Below are 27,480 nucleotides of genomic sequence, written 5' to 3' on the forward strand. Positions count from 1 at the left end.
CACAAGTTGCAAAGACGTAAAGTATCGGTGCACTGTCCCATTTGTATACAATGAAACGTCGTATGGTCTGTAAACTGCTCTGTGTAGAATAAAACCCTAGTTATATATTGGCAGTAACATCATCCGGTCGTGATCGCGCATAAAGCCTCAGTATATTGCTCTGTTAGTTATCGGGAAAACGTGAATATACTGACCCGTTTGTATACAGTAAAACGTCAATATACTGTCCCCGTTTGTATACAGTAAAACGTCAATATACTGACCCGTTTGTATACAGTAAAACGTCAATATACTGTCCCCGTTTGTATACAGTAAAACGTCAATATACTGACCCGTTTATATACAGTAAAACGTCAATATACTGACCCGTTTATATACAGTAAAACGTCAATATATTGACCCGTTTACATGCAGTACAACGTCAATATACTGGCTCTGTTTGTATAGAGTAAACATGTCAATAAACTGCCTCCGTTTGTATACAGTACAACGTCAATATACTGACTCGTTTGTATACAGTAAAACGTCAATATATTGATCCGTTTACATACAGTACAACGTCAATATACTGACCCGTTTGTATACAGTAAAACGTCAATATACAGCCACCGTTTGTATACAGTAAACCGTCAATATAAAACCCCGTATATAAACAGTAAAACTTTAATATACAGCCCGGTTTATATACAGTAAAACGTCAATATACTGACCCGTTTGTATACAGTAAAACGTCAATATACAGCCACCGTTTGTATACAGTAAACCGTCAATATAAAACCCCGTATATAAACAGTAAAACTTTAATATACAGCCCGGTTTATATACAGTAAAACGTCAATATACAGCCACCGTTTGTATACAGTAAAACGTCAATATACTGTACCCGTTTGGATATTTAGTACAATTTTGAATATTACACCATATACCAATGTTTACCTTGTCATAACGTTCCATTTCTATTAAATAAAAATATGACAAATCTTCGATGTAGTTCAATATTCATCACAATTTAGTCATTGGATAAATTTAGAGCATTTAGTTATTGGATAGCTTAGGTGCATTCTACTTAGTTTGATAACTTTAAATTTGTACATTAGTACACACTTCATGTGTATATACTATATAATTAACCGATGCCACTCTTCGCACGAGATAGACTTAATATGGGGATGGCTAACTTCGATAACTAACATTCGACAAACATTTCAACCTAAACTTGGACACATTTTCGTTAATTTAAGAAGATAATACTGCCATGTGAACACAAAAGTAATTGTACTCCTAAAAATCGATATGTACTGAATATAGGTTTACATGGAGAGACTAGATGCTCCGTAAATATTGTAAAACTTGTCATGAACCTGTGTCTCTCAGTCCAAGTTGATTTTGTAAGCAACTCCTCTCAAAGAAATCCTGATATTTTTTGAACAGGCCCTCGAATATTGAGTCAAATGCGGCAAGTTTACATCATAAGCTGGGGAAAGCAAGGTGTTGCTATCTAGAAATGGAAAATTGATAAAATCAAAATGCAAACCATATTTACATAATACATCATCACAGGTTTCTAATGACGTAACATTTGATAACATATCAAAAATGTTATTGCTTACTGCGATTTACTTCTTTGCACAAAGGCAGACCAGAAATATATACTTTAAAAAATTATGTCGTAGTTTATTGAAGTCTGGGCGATAGTGTAGTAGCTGATTTGTTTGTTAATATTTCTAGAAAACCTGATACCCCGAAAAAAAGGAACGGAACACGACAAGTATTGCCAAACACAATGCAGCTCATTACTCATGCATTCTACTTTATTAAATCCACACACAAATGTATATTTATTGTGATTTTAGGCTATGGTGGTTCTGAAACGTCATATCGTCCTAGGAAAATTCCTTATCTTGGAAAACGTGACTGAATTATCGCCTCGGACATTATAAACAGCCTTACTACGTCTATAAGGCAAGTACTCTGGGGAAAATTTGGTCTCTTGACTTCAGTGCTAGACGTTTGTGACTGATTTTACCAATATCATCATGAATAATCTGATCATTTTCGTCTTAGGTGAGTTTATTGATATTATAGAAAGTTGATTTTATTGCATGTTAAATACTATGATTAAAAAGAATTAAAATAAATCTAGATAATTGACGGAATGAACATTGTGTCGACATATTTAGACATCTCATGTATATTCCACACATATATATAACTGGGCTGTATATTAACATTTTACTGTATACATACTGGGCTGTATATCAAAGTTTTACTGTATACATACCGGGCTGTATATTAAAGTTTTACTATATACATACTGGGCTGTATATCAAAGTTTTACTATATACATACTGGGCTGTATATTAAAGTTTTACTATATACATACTGGGCTGTATATTGACGTTTTACTGTATACATACTGGGCTGTATATTAAAGTTTTACTGTATACATACCGGGCTGTAAATAAAAGTTTTACTGATATACATACTGGGCTGTATATTAACATTTTACTGTATACATGCTGGGCTGTATATCAAAGTTTTACTGTATACATACTGGGCTGTATATTAAAGTTTTACTATATACATACTGGGCTGTATATTGACGTTTTACTGTATACATACTGGGCTGTATATTAACATTTTACTGTATACATACTGGGCTGTATATCAAAGTTTTACTGTATACATACTGGGCTGTATATTAAAGTTTTACTATATACATACTGGACTGTATATTGACGTTTTACTGTATACATACTGGGCTGTATATTAAAGTTTTACTGTATACATACCGGGCTGTATATTAGCATTTTACTTTTTAAAAACTGGGCAGTATATTAAAGTTTTACGGTATACATACTGGGCTGTATATTAAAGTTTTACTGTATACATACTGGGCTGTATATTAAAGTTTTACTGTATACATACTGGGCTGTATGACAATTCTGTTGTATCAAAACGGGATTGTCTCCAAATAAATGAATGTTGGTCATGACCTTATTGTACTTAATAATACACTAGGTATTTGGCATTGTTATCGTGGTGTTACGGATTTACCAAATACACACGTAGTGGAAGTTATGTGCATATGTTAATCATAAGATTGATTGATTGATTGGATCTCTTATATGATAGTGTTCTTAACTCCCTTACCATGATGTTTTACCATGTAACCACCAGGGATAGCTTACAACGTGGTTGTATAATAAGCGTAGGTATTTCAATTTTCCATTTCTTGATAGTAACAGCCCTACTTCCCATACATACGGCGTTTATATATGTCACAGTTGATTCGATAAAGTAAGGCTTGCATTCCCATTATCACTATTTCCGTGACAGATTTCGACTTCTCGTAGAGAAATGAACACCTTAATGTTTTAAGAGATCCAGGATGATGGAGACCGTGGGAAAGTGAAGGTCATGCTTTCATTTGTCTCTTATGCGATATGAAGTCCGACGTGTTCGATATTTGTTGATATCTCCGGCGCTTCCGTCGTCATGTGACTTAACCTGGATTAGACCTAGATTTGTATGGCGGGTGTCGTCGTGACCTAAGATTTTGTATGGCGGGTGTCGTCGTGACCTAGATTTGTATGGCGGGTGTCGTCGTGACCTAGATTTGTATGGCGGTTGTCGATGAGGTAGAAGACGGTTACTCTACTGGGATACCTGGTCTTTTTTATCATGTACTATTTCAAAGGTCTCCATTACAAATCTATATGTTTATTCCTAATCTGTTTATAATTTATTTTGAGATGGAATTATGGTTTCGCTGTTTTGTTGGTATTCTTTGTTGCTATACAGTATATGACATTCGATTTAGTTTTTGTCTGTGGTCACCTAAAGGGGCGATTGATGTGGTATCATTTAATCCCTCTATTTTAGGAAGATTAGTTTACTGAAGCCAGTGCAACGCTAGTGCCGCCCTCTTAATATCCCTCCCTCCTATCTACATAATGCTATATAGAACTTGGCGCTATTATACGCATTCTTCAAAAAAAAAAAAAAACAAAAAAAAAAAAAAAAAAACCCAACAAACAACAAACAAACAAAAACTGAGTTGTGTCACGTGCTAAAGAAAAAAACAAGGTCCTTAAATTTGGAACACGCGTTTACTGCTCTCTGTTTGGAGATCCTTTCCAAAAAGACGAAGGTATGGAAGATAGACAAGGGATGAAAATAACGTGAGAGAAAATGACTGATAAAGTTACCCTGGTCCAGGTGCTGTTTTCTCTGCATGGTGACAGGTCAAAAGGTTGTACTAAAAGACACACAAAGTATTAGCATATTTCGATACAAACAAGGTTTTAGATACGGTAGAGCAAAAACTTTTTGCAAAAATTTTGCAGACAGCAGTTTCAAAGGTCGATAAACTATAGTTACCATTTTTAGCTCTCTACTGACGTCCCCGTTTGTCAAGGTCGGTCTATTTTCTTTTGATCTTGTGTGATCATTTCGAGACATTATCTTTGACCCTTGTATGACTCACACCCACACAGTTTGGACCATCCTATCTAATAAGCAGCGCATTACAATAGTAAATTTATGTAGATACTGGAACAATAAGAACAAATCTAAATGTAAACAAACTCAAACATTCTTTTGTTTAGGTAGATACTACAACAAACAGAGTATAACATAAATGTTAACCTATACGACGCATGTCCCAAATAGATTAAACAAAGTCACACTATCAGCCTGACATTGACTGACAATATTCACATGGAAACAGGTTATGGAGAGAATCGTGTATCATTTAAAGTTAAAAAAAAATAAATAAAAAAAATAAATAACGTAGCGGAAAACAGAAATGAAAGTAATGCTCGATCTATCATTTTGCTGTAAAATCGAATGATTTTAATTTTAATTTTCTTTATGATATAAATATCTTACTATATAACATTTAGTTTAAAATTATTATATATTTGTTCAAATAGCATGTTTAATTATCTGTAAAAATATAAAGAGATGGTGGTTAAAAATACACTCGTCATACTGTGATTCCCTACTGATTTTATTTTTAATGAAATATTTCAGTGAGGTTATAGCTTTGCTCGACCACATCCTCTATCGCGTGACTTTCCTGTTTCCATTTAAGCATTAACAGAAAAAAACTTTTGCAAAAAATAAACGCAGTTTTTTGGAAATCTATATTTAAACCTCGATTTAAGTTTTTAAATGGAATTTTGTTAATATGATATCGATGTTAGATTATAGAAAACATTTTGTCAATTATATAAACAACTTCTGACATCAAAACAAACACCTAATACTATTATCATTTCCACAGCTGCATTTACTGTGTGACCTATGATAATTAAAAGATTATCAGTGTGAGAATAATTAGCAACAAAAGATTTAACGGATCTTGCATAATCAGCACTTTCTTAGAAATCATTGTATCGTCTGACGAAACTGAATTTCTACAACTTTTCTCACCGTATTCGTCCGATATTATTCCGATGACTGGGCATTAAATGATATAAATGATAATAATAAAATACAATTGGAATGTTATTGATTGTAAATGAATTTCCAGATTTAAAAATTTTGATATATATTATTGGGTTAATTCAAACAACTTTATTGCTTTAGATTAAATACCGGGAGAAGGATAGTGATCTTGCAACATTTAAAAAGAAGAAGAACAAATAAAATAAAAATACAATGATTATATTGCTAAAGATACTATCAAGATAAATTGATCCCATTATTATTGTTTTTCTTGAAAGTAGTTGACGGTAAACAAGAGACAATAGCAATGCACAGAACAGGTACAACAGTCCTGAATATAGGCCAGGTTACCGACTTCGGTCTGATAGCAAACGCACAGTGGCATGTGACCAAGATATCTATGGCTGATTATAGGTTTGGAACCAAGGTTAGGTCGTTCAGTGCAAAATTCTGACATAAAACCCAAACTATATATTATAAAAAACATTTCTATTTTAGCGGTAATATTATTTTATCGCTTTCCGCCAAATTATTATATCACTTACTATAGTTTCCGTATATTGTTTTCTAATATAAGTTTTGTCTGTGTGTCATTTAATCAAACCGCTTGTCTGCTGCAATTAAGATATTCACTGTGATCAATTTTAATGTGTCCATTTACGTAATAGACAATTCGAGTAATACTTTGTTAAAGCATCCATTTACTAAACAGTACAGTTAAAGTAATGTTTTGTTAATGTGACCATTTGCTAGATACATTAATAAATATCAAATCTTCATTTTACACAAAAACGTAGATTTCTTACTAAATTAACGTAACATTCAATTTGTTATATCCAGAACGACATTTCTAATTCACTCCATCAAAGAATGTTGATTCATCTAGTTTTCAAAAATTTGGTGGCGATGAGTAACGCAAGAATTTTATTTGAGATTAAAGAATAAGTATATATCCCAATAAGTGATATTAGATTGGAATTAAAATGGAGAACCTTACAAAATACAAGAAAAAATCCGTACTTATGTTCGAATACACAATGTGTACTCCGGTTCAATTACTTTTGGTAACATCTCATATCTGATCTGATATTTTTTCAATGATTTGAAGAAATTTCGGAAAGATTTGAAGTGAGATATTATTTTCAACATTTATATTTTTCTTTGAAATTGCTGTTTTATGCATGAGTTAAGCTAGTTTAAAGAAAGAAGAAAAGCTAGTTAAAAGAAAGAAGAAACTCTTGTTTAAAGAAAGAAGAAAAGCTTGTTTATAAAAGAAAAAATAGTCTAAGGAAAGAAAAAAAACTAGTTTAAAGAAATAGGAAAAGCTATTTGAAGAAAGGAAGTGAAGCTAGTTTAAAGAATGAAGGGTTGACACAGAAACAACTGTAATAATGACTTTCCAGGCTTATTCAATTATTGTTAGTTGAATTTACCCACTTCCCTTCTGGATTTCAACACTTTTGACCCAGTTACATCGCGGACGAGCCATTGAAGGATGGAATGGCTTAAGTATGTAGTTTTGTATTCATTATTCGGCATTCGCTATTGCTAAATCATTATTCAATGGTTCTACTTCCTCAACACATGTGCCTTATCGCCCTTTGTACACTCTCCGACACGTTGTCTGGGAGATATTTTATACACTACATGTAGGTGTCCTAGGTGATCGTCGTTGTCGTCATAAAAAAGTGCCAACACCGGAACCGGAAGCATTATATTTAAGTATTACATAAAGACAATTCTAATTTAACTATACTACACATATCGAGGCGAGTTTAACATCATATGAAAAGTAATCTTATGACGTGCTGAGCAATATTATGAACTGCAAATAGAACAAAATACGGTTGAACAGTTTCAATACCAACGAGAACCTTGATTTAGGTATACATTTTGCTGATTGATGAATATATTTGTATTGTTTGAAAACGATTGTGCCCAAACGCAATGTTTCTGTTTGTCATTTTTACGATACGATTTTTTTTATTCTACTTTCAGCTTGCATTTTGGTGCAAGAAGCTGTTTGTGCTGGTTTTGATCGTAAGTATTTAAAACTGTATAATTGTACTAACATATCTCTTCAGCATGCAATTGCTATTCAGTGTGTCCACATCATTCGGCTGTTATCAGTGCCATATCACTTTATATATTTTCTAAATTCGCGTGCTTATTGCGTTATGCTTGAAAACAAGGGACCAAACATAATTCGAGGTCATATTCATTAATTCATCAATGTTGATATTATTGCTCATTCACGTTTCAGTGTATATATTGATATTCGCTGGGTATTAATTTTCAATGTATTTAATAACCGCGAATATAATAGAAATAAATGTCCCGCAAATATTACAAAACATACAGTACTAACACTGTCGAGGAGACAAGGCTGCTGCCTCTCAAATGTGTTCATATAAATAATCAGACGATATACATTGATGACAATGATCATTTATATGCTAAATTGGTAACAAGAGCCTAACGTACTAGGGCCTTAAGTCGTCACTTCCAATCATATTTTTATTGCTACAGATACGTGTGGTGTATTTAGGGTAAGGAGTCGTATACCATTTTGAAGCAAAATGTGTTGACTTTCATTTGGTTAGTTGTATCTACCTTGAATTTGCCACAAAGCGTGATGGAAGTACGTTCTTTATCAATTATCTTGAAATGGCATGAAACACAGGGGTTATTGAAAGGACTGCAAAGTCTTCTGGAGAAGATCTATTTCAAAGGCGATCCAAAATTCCATTCGATTTGTCTCATCACAATAAAAATGTATTCGATGAATAAGTAAATAGCATTTACCGACTTTTAAAAGGGTAACAGTAAAGTAACCATTTACCCCCTTGGGAGTTCAAGGGGTCTCAACACTCCACGACACAACTTGTTTGGGAACTTAGGAATGTTCCCCTAAAAGCAGCTGATAATAATAATACCATCCCTAACAAGTGTGAGGGAAAACGCTCTTTAGTCTTCACAACAGTTTCTTTTTACTAAACACATAACTTTTGATAATAACAATGTAGATTCCGTGCATTTCATTTTTAATTAAATTCAACTGCATTCGCAAAGCTGAAAAGGAATGAACCACAGTACAGTACCTATATTGTCTTTTTAGAATACATAGTTTCTGTCTGTTTATAATACATTATACTGCGTAATTAAAACCTGCCCTTATATTACGTAAAAAAAAAAAAAATGTTTTTCTATGTTCACGGCGTCTCGACTTTAATCTTGCTTTTGATCATTTAAGTACAGTACATATATCAACATATACTTTTTACGACCAATATTTTGGTTTCGTTTTCTAGTTGGTTCAATTATCAACTGGTATAGCCAACACCATCATGATAATGGAATGGTTCCTGACAGTGGCTGTGACAATAAAGACGAGAGAGATCGTAAGTTTTATGTTTGTCATTTAAGAATCTCGAGAAATACAGATTGTTTAGGAGAAGTTTTATAATCACGTTGTCCTTGGAAAGAATTATTTCCGTAGTGCGTTTTAAAATCTTGATGTGTGCTAGTGCAGTTTAAATGTCTATCTTTTTACGTTACTTTTCGGGGCATTACTTTTGATATTTCATTTCAGGTTGGCAGTAGATAAAATCCCGCGTGTTATTGTACATTTTGAATGATCTTTTTTATACTTTGATAATGATTTTATTCATGTGCTATTTCTTTTATGTTTTATGTAATTTACAAACATGATATATTTATTATTACATGAAATTTAATTAATTTAATTTATGTATTTAAAAACATGTATATATACAATTAAATAAGTTGAATTTTTTCTTCCTTATATTGAATACCATGAAACGTATCTTAATTGCGTACAAAAACCCACAAATACGGGGTTTTTTTTACTTCGAATAATGACTTTTTTCTTTTCTGTATTAAGCAAAAATACAGTATTTCTCGTATTTCTCACCAAATATTTGTATACATGTGCAAGTAGTTGTGAGCGGCATTTGACTATAAATGATCTTAATGATTCTTAACAATGCAATACGATATTGCTACTAGCTACTTTTCGTATAATGGTTCTTATGATGAAGTGACCAATGGTTATTAAAGGTTAACGAAGAATATTTACCGGTAAACGACATCGTAGTTCTAAAATTGATAAAATGTGGGTGGATGGGGGAGGGGCAAAAATAACAAAATATTTCAACATAATAACAAAACCATAGCTCAAACTCAAAATCGATTGAAGGACAAAATATTTTCAATAACATATAAATCATTTTCATGGAGAATAGGACCTGTGCTCCAAAGGAGAAAGCGTAGTTTGTTAATCGACGACACCAGCTATACTAATCTAGGTAACATACAGGAGTTAGGGTAGTAACAACGGATACAACTAGATACATCAACAAACATCAAATGCCTCTTTTTTTCATATCGTAAAAGGAAATAGAATATTGCCAAATAAGATCATGGTCTATATGTTGACCCGAAAACTTCCCCATGGTCTTCAAAACCTGGATCTCTTGAAACATTGAAGCAAACTGTCAACAATATAGATTCGCGTGAAGACATTTGATAGAATACAATGAAACTTAGACCAGGTGTTCCTCAAGCTCAACGTCTTCTGCATCATCAACTTTGCCTACCACGCAAATCGTTCTATCAAAATGATAATTTTATACTTAAAGATATATCCCCGTTGCTGCTCATGTTTTTATGCAGTCTTGTGGTTTATTTCGTAGTGTTATGTAGTCGATACACATATGTATACAGTGTTCGGTGTTTAATTCTGCAGTTATCCTCTAACCAGTTTAAAATCCCATATAAAATTAATTCATTAAGGGCTCTTCATTTCATGCATTTCAGATATAAATATAACATTTTAAGATCTATATCGTTATAAATGTTGCCTGGGACGTTGTGTTATATGTTTGATAATTTTCAAATGAGTATTCAGATTAAACTAATTGATTAAGCATATATACATTATTACATATTTATGCATTTATTATATAAATATCTATACATATTACTTTTTGTAGATGTCATCAGGCTCCTCACAGACTGGCATTACCATCATGAATCTGATGGTTTGTATAATACTTAAGTCTACACCATGTTATTATACCGTCCGGGGTCCGACTCTCAGATAAGACATGAATATGTATGGGGTCACCTGTCCGACCAAGTGGGGATACTCCGGATATTCCGGTTTCCTCCATTAGTAAAACCCCTCACGCCAAACACTACATCTCAGATATATAGCACAGTACATATGCTTCCAAAAAGAAGGAACTAAAGTTTGAATTTACAATAACTGGAAATCAAATTACTTATATTTATCAATTTTGTTGGCCCGTATGGAAGTACTCGAGGGGTCATACTGTGAAAAAAAACATTGGTCGGGCAGGAATCGAACACCTGCACCACATGTAACTCTAAACACGAAATCTGTGTTGTTGGCTCGCATACAAATTCTAGGCTGATTAGCATTTCAGTAGATACACTATTTTATATCGCTAGTCGTTTACATGTTATGTTCTGGAACACATCAATGCAAATAATAGCTTAAAGATTGAAAGTGTTATATTTGTTCTTAATCCTATATCTAATTGTAAATAAGGACATCCGTCATAGAAATATCACATTCATTTCTCTTTATTTTACGTTTCGTGTCGACACGTTTATTTTTGTGGTTATTGTACTTTCTTTAAGCCTTTTAAGAAGTTTTACTCTGACGTTGCATTGATTGATATGGAAGGCAGCGCTGGTACCCTCCCCCGTAAGTATTAACCTCACACATGTCTTTATCATAACCCATTCATAGCGTTATATTCCTTCCTAGTCAGGTGGTTAAGGTGTTCCGATATTATATCACTTGCCCTCCACCTCTGGGCTGCGAGTTCGAAACCCACGTGGGGGAAGTTGTCTGGTACTGACTGTAGGCCGGTGTTTTTTTCCAAGTACTCCGGCTTTCCTCCACCTCCAAAACCTGGCACGCCCTTAAATGACCATTGTTCTACATAGGACGCGTACGTTAGATAAAATAAAGCAAACTAAACCAAACTACCTGTCATTATTATCACAAAGAGCCTTATCATTACTAGTTGATATCATTGTATCCCCTCACAAATAGTACTAACCGTTCACAGTTGTTACGTTGATTTGCGCCCTTTCCATCCGAATGTTCATACTTTTGGCATCACTGTCGAGCCCTAAACAAACGAAAACTATGCCTTGTGGGCGATTCATCTTAAATGTCCGAGTTTTAAATAATTAATTGTAATGTCTACTTGGATGCAGCTTTAACGATCTCGGATAATACAGAAAAGGGCTGCTAGATTTTGACATAACTGGTCTGAAGGAATGGAATCACTATTGCTTGATTTTCATGTCACATATAAGGTCTGAAGGAATGGTAACTTAACATATTGGTCGGTTTTGATGTCACACATCTGGTCTGAAAGAATGATAACTGTTTATATTGCTCGATTTTGATGTCACATATCAGTCTGAAGGAATAGTAACTGTTAATATTGGTCGATTTTGATATCACATATCTGGTCTGAAGGAATAGGTAACTGTTAATATTGGTCGATTTTGATATCACATATCTGGTCTGAAGGAATAGTAACTGTTAATATTGGTCGATTTTGATATCACATATCTGGTCTGAAGGAATAGTAACCGTTAATATTGGTCGATTTTGATGTCACATATCTGGTCTGAAGGAATAGTAACTGTTAATATTGGTCGATTTTGATATCACATATCTGGTCTGAAGGAATGGTAACTGTTAATATTGGTCGATTTTGATGTTACATATCTGGTCCGAAGGAATGGTAACTGTTAACATTGGTGGATTTCGATGTCACATGTCTGGGCTAAAGGAATAGTAACTGTTAATATTAGTCGATTTGGATGTCACATATTAGGTCTATAGAAATGGATATCACTGATATGGCTCGATTTTGTTGCCAAGACTGCAATGAGAGAAAGGTAGATTTTAGTATCAAATGACACGCCTGAAAGAACAATAAACTCTAGATTTGGAAGTTATTCAAAACTAAAAACATTCGATTTATTAAATCAACCAGTCAATCCCGTTTAACATTTATAACAACGTCGTGTACTATTCAGTAATCTACTTATAATAAAACATGTGAGATATGTAATGCATTGGAGACATATTTGCTGAAATAAACTGCCAAATCATGTCAAAAACTGGAGACTTGAGGGCATGAAGCATCAATTAACCTGATCTAATTATATCCTTGAATACTTCGTTGTTGTTAATTATAGCTTTTGTTTTGCTTTAGACTCTCGCCGAGCTAGCACCCACGACGAAGCATACACTAATCATGATTCAACACCAGATAGTAAGATTGGTTTTATTGATTCCAACTAAATGCCAATGCTTGTTTTAAATCATAAGCTAAGTTGATAGCATGGCCAATGAAGAAGCAAAATATCCACATGTAGGATACTTAACATTCAAACTATTGAGGGAATAGTGACTTACAGATAATTCTTATTTATATAATTAATTTCATATCTACTATTTTCGTACATTAATAACGTACAATTCTTATTCATATACTTAATTTCATATCTACTATTTTCGTACATTAATAACGTACAATTCTTATTCATATACTTAATTTCATATCTACTATTTTCGTACACTTATAACGTACAATTCTTATTTATATAATTAATTTCATATCTACTATTTTCGTACACTAATAACGTACAATTCTTATTTACATAATTAATTTCATATCTACTATTTTCGTACACTAATAACGTACAATTCTTATTTATATAATTAATTTCATACCTACTATTTTCGTACATTAATAACGTACAGTTCTTATTCATATGGTTGATTTCATATCTACTATTTTCGTACACTTATAACGTACAATTCTTATTTATATAATTAATTTCATATCTACTATTTTCGTACATTAATAACGTACAATGTTTTCACTCGTTAGACATAGTTATCCCCGTTATGTATACTGTAAAGTTGTTAATATTCGCGGGGGATTTATTTCCACTTTATTTGCGAAAATAAATACCAGATCAATATTAATAAATGAAAATAGACACACATGTATGGAAATATTTACTACAGAATATTAACAAGTCGGTGTTGCGCGAAATCTTGCACCTACAAACTAATTGTAAATATGGAGCCTTGTTAGCAGCAACGCATGTTGCATTGTGTTGCCATTATGTAGTGAATAATACGTTCGTTCATTTCATACGTGTCACAATAAGCTGAATAATTTCAGAAACATTTTACTCGGTCATTTTTACAACTAATTGAGGCTTCCTTAGTATTTTTAAAACAACATTTATTACTTCAAACTTAGTCGGCAGCTGGTTAACCATATACAGATAACAACTCTGAAAGAACGCTTTTGGCTTTGATAAGGGACATTGCTTGACTTATTATTTCATTAATTACGCTTAGTAGTCATTCTAAATTATAAATTGTAGATATAACTTATAAATGAATGTGCAGATTTTGAAGAACTATGACTGCACATGAGTATATATAAATCCATAATCATAAAATGATTTTTTTTTTTCAATCTTGAATACATCCGTTGATATTAAAACTTACGTCGTGTGGAATGTATCTAGCGAGTGGCTATCATTTATTATCTTTTCATTTCAGTTGCCCATCTGGAACATCTTGTCAGAGCAGGAAACATGAATTCAATGTGTCGCATGGACATTCTACATCTAATTGAAAGTAAGTTGAATCAATTGAAAAATTGAGAATCAGTCAATAAGTGACAAAAAAAGCGAACATGGTCTGTATAGCAGTACGTTTTGTTACAAATCGCGGAGTAATGCATTGTATGGAAAGGGATTAATACACAGACTTCTTGCATACAAAACTCAACTAGAAACTTACTGTTCATTTGAATTTATTCAAATAATCTACACAGATAATTGGAAGAAATCTTGCCCAGAAGGATAACTGGTAGCCAGTGAGCATACCAGTGTCACCCATGGTACCACGAGTGACCTGTTCCCATAGGTTAGAATTTCTGAGGGCGAACTGGACAATGAGACCCCCATCCGTTTACCAAAAACCTATGTATCTGTATAGACAAGCCAATATTACCCCCAGCCCACCTCGGTAAATACCTCCCTCCATGGTACCACGGAGGGAGGGGGCCCTGTGGTACCGTCAGAAACCCCATTCTTAATGTCAAATAACCGACAGCCTGCGGTAAAGCAAAGCTGGTATGTATTTAGTCGGATGAACCCATGTCCATCTCCGTCTCCCTCTGGGTTCCGCCACATGAGGGGTTTTCATCCCCCTCACATCCATACTGCATATATATATCCCCTAATTTAATCCTACACTGCCTATATAACCCAACCCCCCGGGCCCCTTAATCCCGAATTTGAATTGGGAAAGTATAACCTGAGTAATTATCCAAGAAATATTCTAACCCCCACCCCCTTTGGTAGTTGTTGAGCAAAATACCAATACCTGTTATAGAAATATGAGTTCCATCTGGACGGTATAAAGCAGTCAGTGATGTTTGGATAGTGGGATTGCGTAAAATTTTGCCCCCTGACTGTACTAATTGTTTCTTAATAGCATAATTTATGCGCTTCCTCTTTCTTTCTATACTAGCATACGAGCGAGCCCCATGCCAAAAACCCCGTGGTATTATTTCAGACCAAATTATGGTAGTAAGGGGAGATAATGCAGCAAACCTTAAGAATGAACACTTAATTGTTTCTATCAAATCTTTTTCATTAATGTTGACCACATCATTAGACCCGAGTTGAACCAGGATCATCTCTGGGGAGGGTGTTTTTCTACTTCCTTCTGTACTAGGGGATCAAATTCACTCTAGGCCATCCCTCTACGTGTCTTCCAATGAATGGAGTAGCCCTTTTTGTCAAGGTTAAGGTGAATACCACTTGGTCTCCTAGCCGACTCCTTCATACCCCAATATGGAATGAAGATCCTATGACCCATATATGGGATAATTGACCTGAAAATATCTTAAGATGTTTTAGAAAATGAAATTCAGAATTACCGTATGTGACCTAATAAGTGCCCTAGGACATTCAAAATTAACAATTAGTGGTTGGGTTTATTGTGATTTGATTAGTATATATATAACAGAGTGAAAGTCGGGTATATCAGGTAAATACCTTGAATTTAAAATAAGGGGGTATTACTATCTATAACGCCATGATGGGTAAGCTAAAAGGTATATATTGGGACGAATGTGACACTTACTCTACACTTTAGTTAGACCTTGTCTCCACTGGAATTCTTATATAATGAGAATTCACTTTTGATTTCCATCGACCCCACGCTTGGATTTTCCGCTCGGAGATCCCTCGGGAAGCTGCCTCAGTCGCAGCACCTATTCGAAAGGAGTGAGTCCTGTATCGGGCCACAGGGACACGAGGAAATGTTAAAGCTTTCTGCAACATAGCTTATACTTGGTAACGAGTCACAGGTGAACCATTCCTTTGTATGAATGATTGCTGATTTGATGCTTGTCTTAGATTCCCGAATAACTACTTTTAAGTGTCTTGATGGAGAGTTAGCTATAATAATATCCGATATAGACAATGGGCGTGCATCATATCCATTGCTACTAGAGGCTGAAAATTCACCAACCCTCAGAAATAAAAAATGCTAAAGTAAATACCGCAGTGAACAGGTCTGATTCAAATTTAGATATACTGACAAATGGAAGGGAGGTAACCAATTGCCTGAGCAGGGGTAGGGTTATAGGGAGACGCCCTTTTTTAACAATAAAAAATTGTAGAATCCTGCTGACCTTGTGTTCATGGGCTATTCCACTCATGTATGTGGAAATTGTAGATGCTGAGTATCCTTGTAGTAACATATAGGATATATATTGTATTAACTGGTCTGGGGGACAAGGACATGCACAGGACAAATCATTCGAGGACCTGAATGTTTGGAAGCACTGCATTGCAGAGGCGTACGCTTTCCATGTATTATCAGTCATCGCATTTTAAGCAATCTATTAGCTTCTGTCTTTATATCTCCCATAGATGGGCAGGTAAAGGGGTGGGTAGGGGTTCCGCTGCTGGAGCTGCTCGACGAAATCTGGCCCACTGTTGGCAATAAATTGCATCAGCTATAATAGTGTATTTACCAGAAATATGTTCGGTCCTGATATTTAAATTTAGCTCTAAGGTCAACAAAACTAAAGGCCAAATGATAGACATTATATATTTTGATTTTGAAGTTTCTTTATTGATAATTGTCACCACAGCCTCATTGTCACAAGACTTTTTGATTTCTCATCATACAGACCCATAAACTGATAGATACCTAAATTGGAAATAACTCTAAAAAGGTTATATCACTAAGGAAGCCCCTACTTAACCAAGCTGTAGGCCAGGATCCAAACGCCCATGCACCTTGAAAGTACACACCAAACGCATTTTCCTGACCACCTGCACCATCAGTGTATAATTCTAGAGATCTTGAACTTTTCCATTGCCTATCAGAAATTACAGTCACACCATTATACGTTTCTAAGAATGATAACTGCCTTCGTTGCAGCATTAACACTTATTCTATGATGCGGCAAATTCACACCAACAGTAGTATCAATGAGACGTCGACAAAATGCACGATCAGGGGAGATAACTCGGCATGCATAGTTCAACAAACCCAGAACTGACTGAAGCGGAACTAGGGTGACCTTTGTTACTGACAAACACTGCAGCTGTTTACATTACTCGTCGATTTTGTCTCTCGGTAATCTCATCTCCAATTCAACTGTATCAAATTCAAAATCTCAGAAAACCCAAACATGATGTAGGACCTACAGTTTTTTTCTGGTTACAAGATTTGTTAACTACTATCCAATTAAGAAAAGTTGAAAATTTCTCAAACATCGCACAACTTATCGAGGCCCTCATTGGTTAACATTTATCGAAATAATAATGTCCATCAAACTTTATGCCCGGCAAATCAAAATCACAAGGAGATATTGGTAGTAAACGGAATACAGTTTTTATATCTGACTTTACTAATACATCTCAGCTGCGTCATCAATGGTGTATAGGATATGCTCGTAGCTCTGATGGAATAAAATAATTTATTGAATTCTGATCCGGATATGATAGATGATTATCACCCTATAATCACCGCCCTTTTTTGGAACAAGTCCTACTGGCGACACTTGTGATGAAGGCAAAGGGGGTATACAAATGGGCCAGCTATCCGATCAGTTTCGACCTCTTTGTCTATTTTGTTTTTTAATTTTTCAGGGGCCTGCTTTGTGCTAGATAAATTAGCAGCCTCACGAGCGCTGCGAGGACCAACATACTCGAGAGAAAAATCCTCCTTAAATCCTTTATCAATATAATCCCTAATGTCAGTAAAAGGATGTTCGTGTAAATACTTCCTAGGCTATAAAGAGCACTCTGAAGTGTACATGAGTCTGTGATATCCTTACCTACAGTCAAATTGGAGCATTTATTGTCGAGCCATTGTTTACATTTGAAGTTTGGTTGTGACCCCCAACAGGTACTGCATGCATGCCAATAACGACATTTCGCTCCACATTTGCAAGTTGTCCCTTTGTTGAAATAAAAACAGCACCCAGAGCTAGGGACAGCTGACCGGGCAGCTTCGGGGCTGAAGATGGTTCTTCTGTATTTATATTAGAATTGTTTAACTGGCTAGGCGAGTTATACATAAGTTACAACTCTGTGTCAATGACCCCCACGATGAGCATGGATTCCTTAACTTGCGTAGCCTGTATTGCTCATCATATGGAAACCCAACCTAAATGACCAGACCTAGAAGCCGCCAAGCGGATGTCGTGCAAATACTTGAGGAGTTCTTGACTTTTTCCGGGATATTTCTCTAACATTACACTCGAGTATATGATAAAAGCTGAAGTCCACGATGTAATGTAATTTGCTTTCCAAAATTGGAGGGTTTCTCAATTAATAATTTTCCATCCTTATTAACGGACAGTTCCCCAGACGTCTCACAACCTGCCTCCATTTCCCGCACTGATTTAAGAAGGACCCCGAGGTCCATGAACTCTCCGTCTCATATTTCCCACCTGATTTTAACGGGTATATTGAAACCAACATGGTCAAATACACTAGTGACAGGTGACGGTCCCCTAATAACTGAGGGCCACTCGGTATTTGGGGAAAATCAATGTTCTCACCGGTCCTATTTTGTTGTCCCCGTCAGAGGCCCCAGGCCGATTTGGCTCACCGTCAGCCTCAGAGTCCGAACTGACGTTCCTTGTCCTTTTTCTTGTCGATGCTGCTATGTTCTCCGATGATACAGTAGTCGCCTGTCTCTTCCTCGGTTTTTCATCTGCAGCCCTTGCTGAAGAGCGACGGCGTGGTTTCGGCGGCATGCTAGCTAGCCAAGTTCACTCAAATGAGCAAACAAATATCTGCTACAAACTTATAATCTAATAGCAGCTCTCGATAAAGTCAACGAAACAAGATGATCGTGGATAAACTAAAATGTCGTTAAGAAAAAAATTCTGAATGAAGATGATGGTACCGGAAACCGGAAGTAAGATTCGAAATACGGTGGGGTGCATTCCACTGCTACTGAAAAACTAATCTTAAGGATACCTGCACCTAGTATGATTAACCTAATATACAAAAACTTAAATAAATGCATTCACTGGTATTAAACCCGTTTATCTCTCATTTCATAAAAGCTAATAAAATACAATGGCGAACGAAAGAAAATACGTAACCTCAAATTCTTGAAAATAGAGAAGTTTTGGACTACCATATGTACAGTTAATCCCAACAATGACCGAGTAATTATAAGAAATATATTACAAGTTCTAGAAATTATGAGAGGTCAAGTTAAGCAGGTTATCTAGTTATGCATAAAACCGTATTACGCGATAGTCTGTCACTGTTTCCTGTTAACTGAAGTTCATTTCTGGATCTATGTGGACACATATTAGAATATTTCATTTTAACCATTTGGTAGGCATATTCGACCTCCTCGATAAGATTTACATTAGTTTTATCTGGTCAATTTTCAATATTGAATTTGTGCCAAGAACAACGGTATTCTAAACAAATCAAACGCTAAGTTGTATTATAAATATTCATCAACTTTATTTCAGCATTAAAGCTGCCTACTTTGGAACGCGAACGGGTGTCATTCCATTTGTCTGTAATCCTGTGAAGAAGACAGAGTAATACTTAAATTTCCGTTATGAATTGATGTTTTCTTATATCACACCTGTCAAATTCTGCGCTGTCAATTGGACCGGTTCTTGTGACGTCACGACCACAGTCGATCGTTCTCGGCTAATAAAACACGCTGTTATATAAATGATTATAATATATCTTTCGAACAGGATATGAACATATTTCTTCGATGGCACCACCAATGACGACAACACCTAAGCCTACTCATCGGCCGCATCATCATCACACGCATGCGCCTACTACATCCGAGCCTATTGTTCATACTCCTAAGCCGACCACGCATGCTCCAGTTACCCATGCTCCAATAACGCATGCACCAACACATGCCCCAACAACGCGTGCTCCTGTAAAAACGACAACAAAACCAGTTGCACTACAACGTAAGTATATATGTATATATGTACCATGATATAGATCATTACATTTATTATATGTATCATAAGTTTCCTCAAGACCAAATCAATCAATAGTCCAATCAAAATGAAAATTGCAAACTGGGATGCATTAATTGAAAGTACATGTCTTCAGATAAACAGCCTCGGCAACTTTTGCCAAAATAATGATGTTGTTTTTAGTGAGAGGGTCGTTGGATAATGTCAACGCTTGGTTTGGTGTTGTGTTTTTATCGTTAAACGTCCAATCAACAGCTTAGACAATTTAAGGACGGCCTCCCCTGTGTGCGAGATGCATGCTGTTGTGTATGTGTGTTTTGGGAGGTTTTGTGAGTAAGATACAGACGAGTCAAACTACTTCATCATACATCAGTTTTGTTATCAAGTCTCGTTAGTGATACTAAAAGCCTGAAGTGCAGATCATAGAAGGCGACAAAAATCTCGAAATACTAAGTATGTCGGAAGAAATGTTAAAATCTGGATGCATGAAATGTCGATTTTCTTGTATTGACTGATATTGTGTCAGATTGACATTGTAATTCAGAATTTTAATTTATCAATATACATGTTGTATTGTATTTGTCACCACACTTTCGCTCCTCTTAAAACCCTTCGAATATATCATGGCAAAATCGAGGGATCAGTCATCGCAACCTTGTGGATAAAACAATAAGACTAGTGTGATACCTGAGAGCAAACAAAGAATATCGATGTCACAATACCGATGAATTGGCAGGCTTTAAACTAGGAAGTGCATCTCGTGGCGTTTTTAAGTTTCTATTCTGACACCAACCAAATAGCTAGTCTTGTGATTTTGCCATGACATATTCCAAGGATACAGTGAAGAAAGTGAGTAGAGGATGGGATTGCAATGTCACTCATTTGTTTTTATATATATTTAGAGGCAGCATGTGATCAACTGGCACTAGTTTCGGATTTAGCTAAAACTGCTGTGGTCACCCATCCTTTGGCTGGGTTTTGTGCCGACGGAACAAGGAGCGAATCAGAAGCTTTGGTACTACAAGCGTGTAGCGCTAAAGCCCCAGGGCAATGGCGTCAAGGCCAACAGGTAAGCTTAGTTTGACATTACTGTACGTCATGTTAACACAGAAAGGTAATTAAAGAACGGCAATGGAGCTATGAATTATACTCATCATCTCAAAGACGCTTTGAATACAGGTATACTGGTACTAAACCCGGATTTAACCTAGATTTGCATGGTTGGTGACCGTCGAACATTCTATATAAAATTAGACTTACAATTTCCGCTATTCTACGATACACTGCAATCGATAGGTTTAATAATGGCGTTCCATGATCCGTTTTCATTGCCTTACATTAAATTATGTCTAATTTTAATGAGATTGGCAGTCGATGAAATAGAAGACGCTCATCCTGTCGTAATGCCTGGGCTTATTTTCCTTTGAATTTTAAATAAAATCAAGATTTGTTCGTATTTAACATTGGTATTGTCTGTTATTGTTTGATTGGTTCAACATCTATTTCCCTTTTTTAACTCAGCATCAGTTGTACCATGTATCTATTGCTAAATATATATGTTTAGATGCTGTTTCGTTTGTGTATTTGGCACAATCTTTCTTAACTGTATCACAAAATATTTTGTATGTTTCATGACAGCCCATAATGTAGACATGCATTATGCAAGATATTTTCTCCAATCAAATATGGATAACAACAAAAACTTTCAATGAAACCTATATTCATATTGAACAAGTCAACCTGTCATAACGCTTTATGAGAAGGTGGACATGAAGCCTATATTGTGCACCGCCTATTTAGCATTAGTCACTGATATCAAGGTTCATTCCAATAAACTCCTAAGATATATTAATTGTTTACAATATGAAAGAACACTCATCCTTACATCTATATACCAACGAATTGATACCTCACTTTAGTTCCCTGTCTGTCTGCCCTATCATAACATAACGACTGTGCAAAAGCACTAATATCCAAACATATGGCTTCATTTAAGCATTGATGTCAATAATTCTATTTTCATAAGGGTATGAATTTTGTTTATATCCCCATGAAATTAAAAAAAATATTGACATCTGTATTTCGAGTTTACATCACCACGTTTTATATACAATTTTACTTATTTAATAAGGAATTATTTTGAGGAAATCAATGCGCAACGTTAATGGCCGTATTGTGATGTCTCTTTTTTCATGCTATTTTTTTTCCAAAGAGGTATTTAAAGAAATGCTAAACTAATTAGAAAGCTGCATTCTGCATGCAAACATTGGAAAAATCAATTATCAAGAGATACAATATATACTAAATAAGGAAAAAGAACTGTAAAACTGTAGAAAAGGGAAGTACACTTGGCAAATATGAATGTTAAATGTCTCTAGGACGGACGTACTGTATGCCATTATTATGCTTTGCAGGTTTTAGGTAACTGTGAAAGCATACCCAGGTTTAGTCCAATTTCCACCTTTCTGCTCGGCAATTATGTCATGGACGGTACTTCTCTTAGCGGTGTACTGTTGGAATGTCTCCCCAACGGGTTCAAGGTAAATTTCAGCTCTCAGAATTCTCTGTTGCTAATAATTTGCCAGTTGTTATTTTATAGGAATGCTGACACTCGTGCATGAGTGGGGAAAGCAATTTCGTAAGAGGCGAATAACACTCCATTGCAGGTCGGAGGTGGTTTCTCCTTTATCATCTGTTCAGGGGACATTGGAGACACCACGCTTAAGGCCTTATAGCAACACAAGGGATCTTCAATCTTTCCTTTTTTCCTCTCTACACTGTCTTTCTACAAACAAGTTTTCAAGAATTGTTTCATTATTGTATTGTTTATACACGTGAATAAGCGTATAATAAGACACGGCGTTGATGAGTGATTATCTACAATAATTGGTTGGAAATTAATTGATATTCGCATGAAACATTTATTCTAAGTGATAGTGATCTTTTACAAATATAGTGTTTATATAGGATAAGTGTAGTGTTTATATGGGATATATGTGGTGTTTCTATGGGATATAGTAGTGTTTATATGGGAGAATTATGGTGTTTCTATGGGATACGTGTAGTGATTCTATGGGATAATTGTGGCGTTTCTATAGGATAATTGTAGTATTTTTTAGGATACGTGTAGTGTGTTTATGGGATAACTTTTGTGTTTCTATGGGATAATTGTGGTGTTTCTATGGACAGTTGTGATGTTTTTCTATGGGATAGTTATGGTGTTTCTATGGGATAATTGGGGTCTTTCTATGGAATAAAAAGCTCTATATTGCAATTTGAATAAATACTGCATGGACATTGTTCCAGGAAATAAATATAAACAAAAAGATATCAATACAAAAATATAACAAAATTGTATGTCATATATTTCAATCAAATACAATTTGTTTAAATTGTTTTCCTATTTGGTTTTACTCCTGCAGATGGCAGCACAGTTATGCGGTCACACCCCTCAGATTTTCAATATCCTAACCGGAAGTACTGACGCAAGACAGAACGCGGGAAGTTACTATCGCATCATGTGGTAACCATTGTCACGTGACATCATGTATATAATCTGGGAATCTAAATTTGATAAATTATTGAAAAAATATGTTTGTTGCCTCCGTTTTTAATATAGGCTTACATCAATCAAAGTAAATGGAAGCTTTTCTAATACTGTTATTCACTTGTAGAAATATCATATTGTTACATGTAGATAGTCCACGATTGGTTTATGACATACTCTAACGGCAGAAATGAAATTGAATTTATTATGTTCACGTCACTTCGGGCAACACATATTTGCGCCATATTGAATCAATCAATTCACTCAATACTCCATCTTGTACATATTTGTCTGGTCTGGATATTTATAGCTAAATATGTACCAAAACACCCGCGTATTTTACCATGAAGGTGGTTGTTAACCCCATAATCGATTCAGATTTATTAATCCTAAAGGTGAATAATTTTAAAAACTTGAAATACGTCTTTACTAGTATATTATTTTTCATCATTAAACAGACATTTTGGAGAAAGTTATTGTCTCATAATTCGCACAGGATTGCAGACAATTTGTATAAGGCGCATTGTGATTAGTTTGCCTTTAATTCTTTAAGAATCATAGGACCATTATTTCAAAAGAAGGCAGTTTATACTTATATTTCCTTTTTGAATTGAAGTATTTCTGAACTTCAATATGTAACAGTGTTGTCATCAAATATCGTGCTTTCAATTGGACCTGTTCTTGTATCATCAAGGCTACTGGCGGTCGTTCCCGTAACATAAATATATAGTTCGTCGAAATAAACACAAAATCATCAACCTAACTTCGACATTTTAATCAAAACATTCCACTGTGTGGATATTCACCTTTTAGAGAACATAACAATATCAAAAGTTACATTGATCCATTGGGTTTGTTTTAAATCAGGTAAGGATCAATTTTCGTCACAAATGCATTTAATATAGTGATGCCAAACAAAACATTGGTCTTCATATCACTACACCCATGGGACTAATGAGGGAAGTATGGTCTGATAACTTTCTATTTTGTTTTGAAAGGTTTTATAGTGACATGCAGAGTTAATGGACATATTTATAAACAACTATTGTTCAGATTGTTCAATACGAAAAAAGTAATATATCAACTACATGTACTTGTAACTTTTCGTTGGTATTTTCCTTACGCCTGTCCATGTCTTATGATATGTACTGTGACACGTGTGCCTTGTGACTATGGCAAGAACATATATATTCAGCCGTACTGCCGACCGTATTATGACATATTAAGGCAAACTAGTGAGACTTTTCCTTTAGTACAATGTACCAACGGTGGAATGTCCTCTTAAGTAGTGAGAAGTCGCTAGTTCAACTCCCATCGGAGACAGGATATTTTGTCGTGACATTTAAGCAATGAACAGTGGCGTTAATGCTGTTATAGTCTATATAACGAGTTCCCTTGATATTTGCCCACCATAAACCTTGCTGCCATACCGACTATAACAACATTTAAGCCACTGATCAATACTTATATCTACATTGACTTTACAATTTTCGTCAATTTAAAGAACTTTTACTTTAAGACTCAATAACCGCGTCCATTTCTGTGTCTATCAGACGACAGAATGGAATCTCGGAAAAACATTTCCAGTATGATTAACCATAAACACATTTTACTGCAATTTTAATCCGATACAAAATAGTATTTATGTAAATCACAATCACACGAGACGTCCTTATTGGCCGCCATATTGTTTGTTTACATAAAAAAACCGTCTGTATTCCTGCATCCACTGGATGTTAGAGGCGTATGCTGACCACTACGTCTTAGCATTGTGTCTATGGGGAAATACGGAGAACACGTAAATATATGCAAGGGTTAGATATAGGATAAACTGCATTATAGTGATATATCTTACAAATTAATGGGCTGTCATACAGGATGAGTCAGAATATGTAATGCTTTTGCGAGTTAATTGCCCTGCATGTTAGTGGACGTCACACGTCTTCCTTGCAATTGTAGAATTTGTTTGGACATGTGACTAAAGATACAAGAATATGTACATTGCCACGAAGCTTTGAACAGAGGATTTTAGTCTGATTGGGTAATGTATAGATGTGTTTCACCGAATTAATCTTTGATAACGGTTTTTTTGTATTAAACATGCACCAATGAAGTCGACAGAGGTATTTGTTAATTTGTTAAATAATTATCTAAAACTGAAAACTAGTATTCCGTTGACTATAGGACATGTGACCTTTCTATCGATCTGCGTTGTGTTTGCGTTGAAAACATTTAAATCAATTCTTAAAATAACGTTCTGAGCGTGCGGATGGAAATCAAAGCCTATTAAACAATTTATGATAGTGGTTTTAAAAATCGCTTTGTAAAAACAGGCGACAACGACACAGTTCATTTTCTCTACGGATAAATAAAAAATCCTCCCATTCTTACAAAAATCGTCGAATTTTCTATCGAAATCGGATTAAATAGAATAATTGGTGTAAATGGACATTTAAATCACATTGAGTTTGCTTTGTGTGTTTCTTGCCGTGATAATGAGGGAGCGGGCTCGATCCCATGTGTAATGTAAGATTTGGTTAGGTCAACGGAACTGACGACTACGAATTCTACTCTTGTTGTAGGGAGTCTGATATCTCGTTCATAGAGTAATCACGGATCTGGATTACATCATGTCTGATATCTTCTCAATCCCCGTCCAATCATAAGGCGTAACGGAAAAACAGTGTAAGGTTCGTTAAGGAATTACTATAGAATATATCAAGATAATTTGTATACATTTGATAGCCTGAAAATGTCAAGTAATGTATCACAAGCAAAAATATTAATAGCATTTTTGGAATTTTTTTCGTCATAATACAGTCCAATCATACCTTGACGTTAAATTGAAATTTTGAAGAAGAGAACCGGATATTTCCGACTTACGTTTCTCATCCGGCAAATACCGAAATGGCTTTTGACATTTGTCGAATTACAGAGATTATGGCGTTGGTCGCCTAGCAGAAATGATATGCATTGACAACAGAAGAATCAACGTGGGGTCGTTGGATACCCAAAACTACATTTTTGTATGTACAAGGGACCAACCAACCAACCAATCGTTTTTCCATAGACTTTAGTGTTAACGTTTTGGAGTATTGCTTTCAAATTCTTGAATTCAATATGACAATTATGGTTTATAACAAACGTTTAGGGTCTCATATAACACATAATCAAAAAAAAGAAAGTTGGGTCCTTCAGATCAAATTTTCTCCAGGGGAGCCATTTTGAAAATGGGTGAATTTCGCAGTAAAATTTCTCAAAAATCTGAAATGTTTACCTGTTAATTATTATTACCCGAACTTTTGGGAAAAAATCAATCGGACTTATTGATAGTTACTTATCAGGCTACATATCTATTTTATTACTGCATAACATACTGGCCAATCAGTGACTGCCAGACATATCCTTGGCTCAACTTTCTATACACAGGGGATGTTTCAAAAATCCATTTTTTCAATTGGTTGGTTGTTCCCTACAAAAGACCCATAAGATATTACCGTCTTGATACAGCTTGTTCGTCCTACTAGGACGCGTCAGTATCTAAGAGCCGAAGGTGTTTATACCTAAGGGGCGACTGAGGAAACTTTACTAGGCCGAAAGACGAGTCAAAATTTAAACGGGAAGTTGGAATAATTTCCACTCTATGACATTGTCACTATGTAACCTTACCAACATTGTTAAAAAACCTATCTCAGAAACTGCCAACCGGCGCATTAATAATGTGACGAGTAAAGCACACGGCAGTTGCGGAAAAGAATATCAAATGCACATGTTCCTTTTGAAAAACTAGACGGACAGTTTATCATTTTCACAATGTAAATTTACATTAAATATTTGTATTACATTGGCTATTCTTGTCTGGTT

At 35.1% G+C, this 27,480-nt stretch overlaps 1 protein-coding gene across 1 annotated transcript; it reads left to right on the top strand.

Annotated features, from left to right (window-relative positions):
• Nucleotides 1-1,956: 1,956 nt before the first annotated feature.
• LOC117316867 lies at nt 1,957-25,734 on the top strand. Its single transcript, XM_033871653.1, has 11 exons — nt 1,957-2,064; nt 7,453-7,494; nt 8,766-8,855; nt 10,470-10,517; nt 11,143-11,209; nt 12,747-12,806; nt 14,117-14,194; nt 19,827-20,057; nt 20,972-21,138; nt 22,484-22,609; nt 23,492-25,734. Exons 3-11 carry the CDS (start codon nt 8,802-8,804, stop codon nt 23,594-23,596), a joined length of 936 nt encoding a protein of 311 aa, XP_033727544.1. The 5' UTR covers nt 1,957-2,064; nt 7,453-7,494; nt 8,766-8,801; the 3' UTR covers nt 23,597-25,734.
• Nucleotides 25,735-27,480: the final 1,746 nt, after the last annotated feature.

The sequence above is a fragment of the Pecten maximus genome, chromosome 18 (genome assembly GCF_902652985.1).
Source record: "Pecten maximus chromosome 18, xPecMax1.1, whole genome shotgun sequence".
Lineage (NCBI taxonomy): Eukaryota > Metazoa > Mollusca > Bivalvia > Pectinida > Pectinidae > Pecten > Pecten maximus.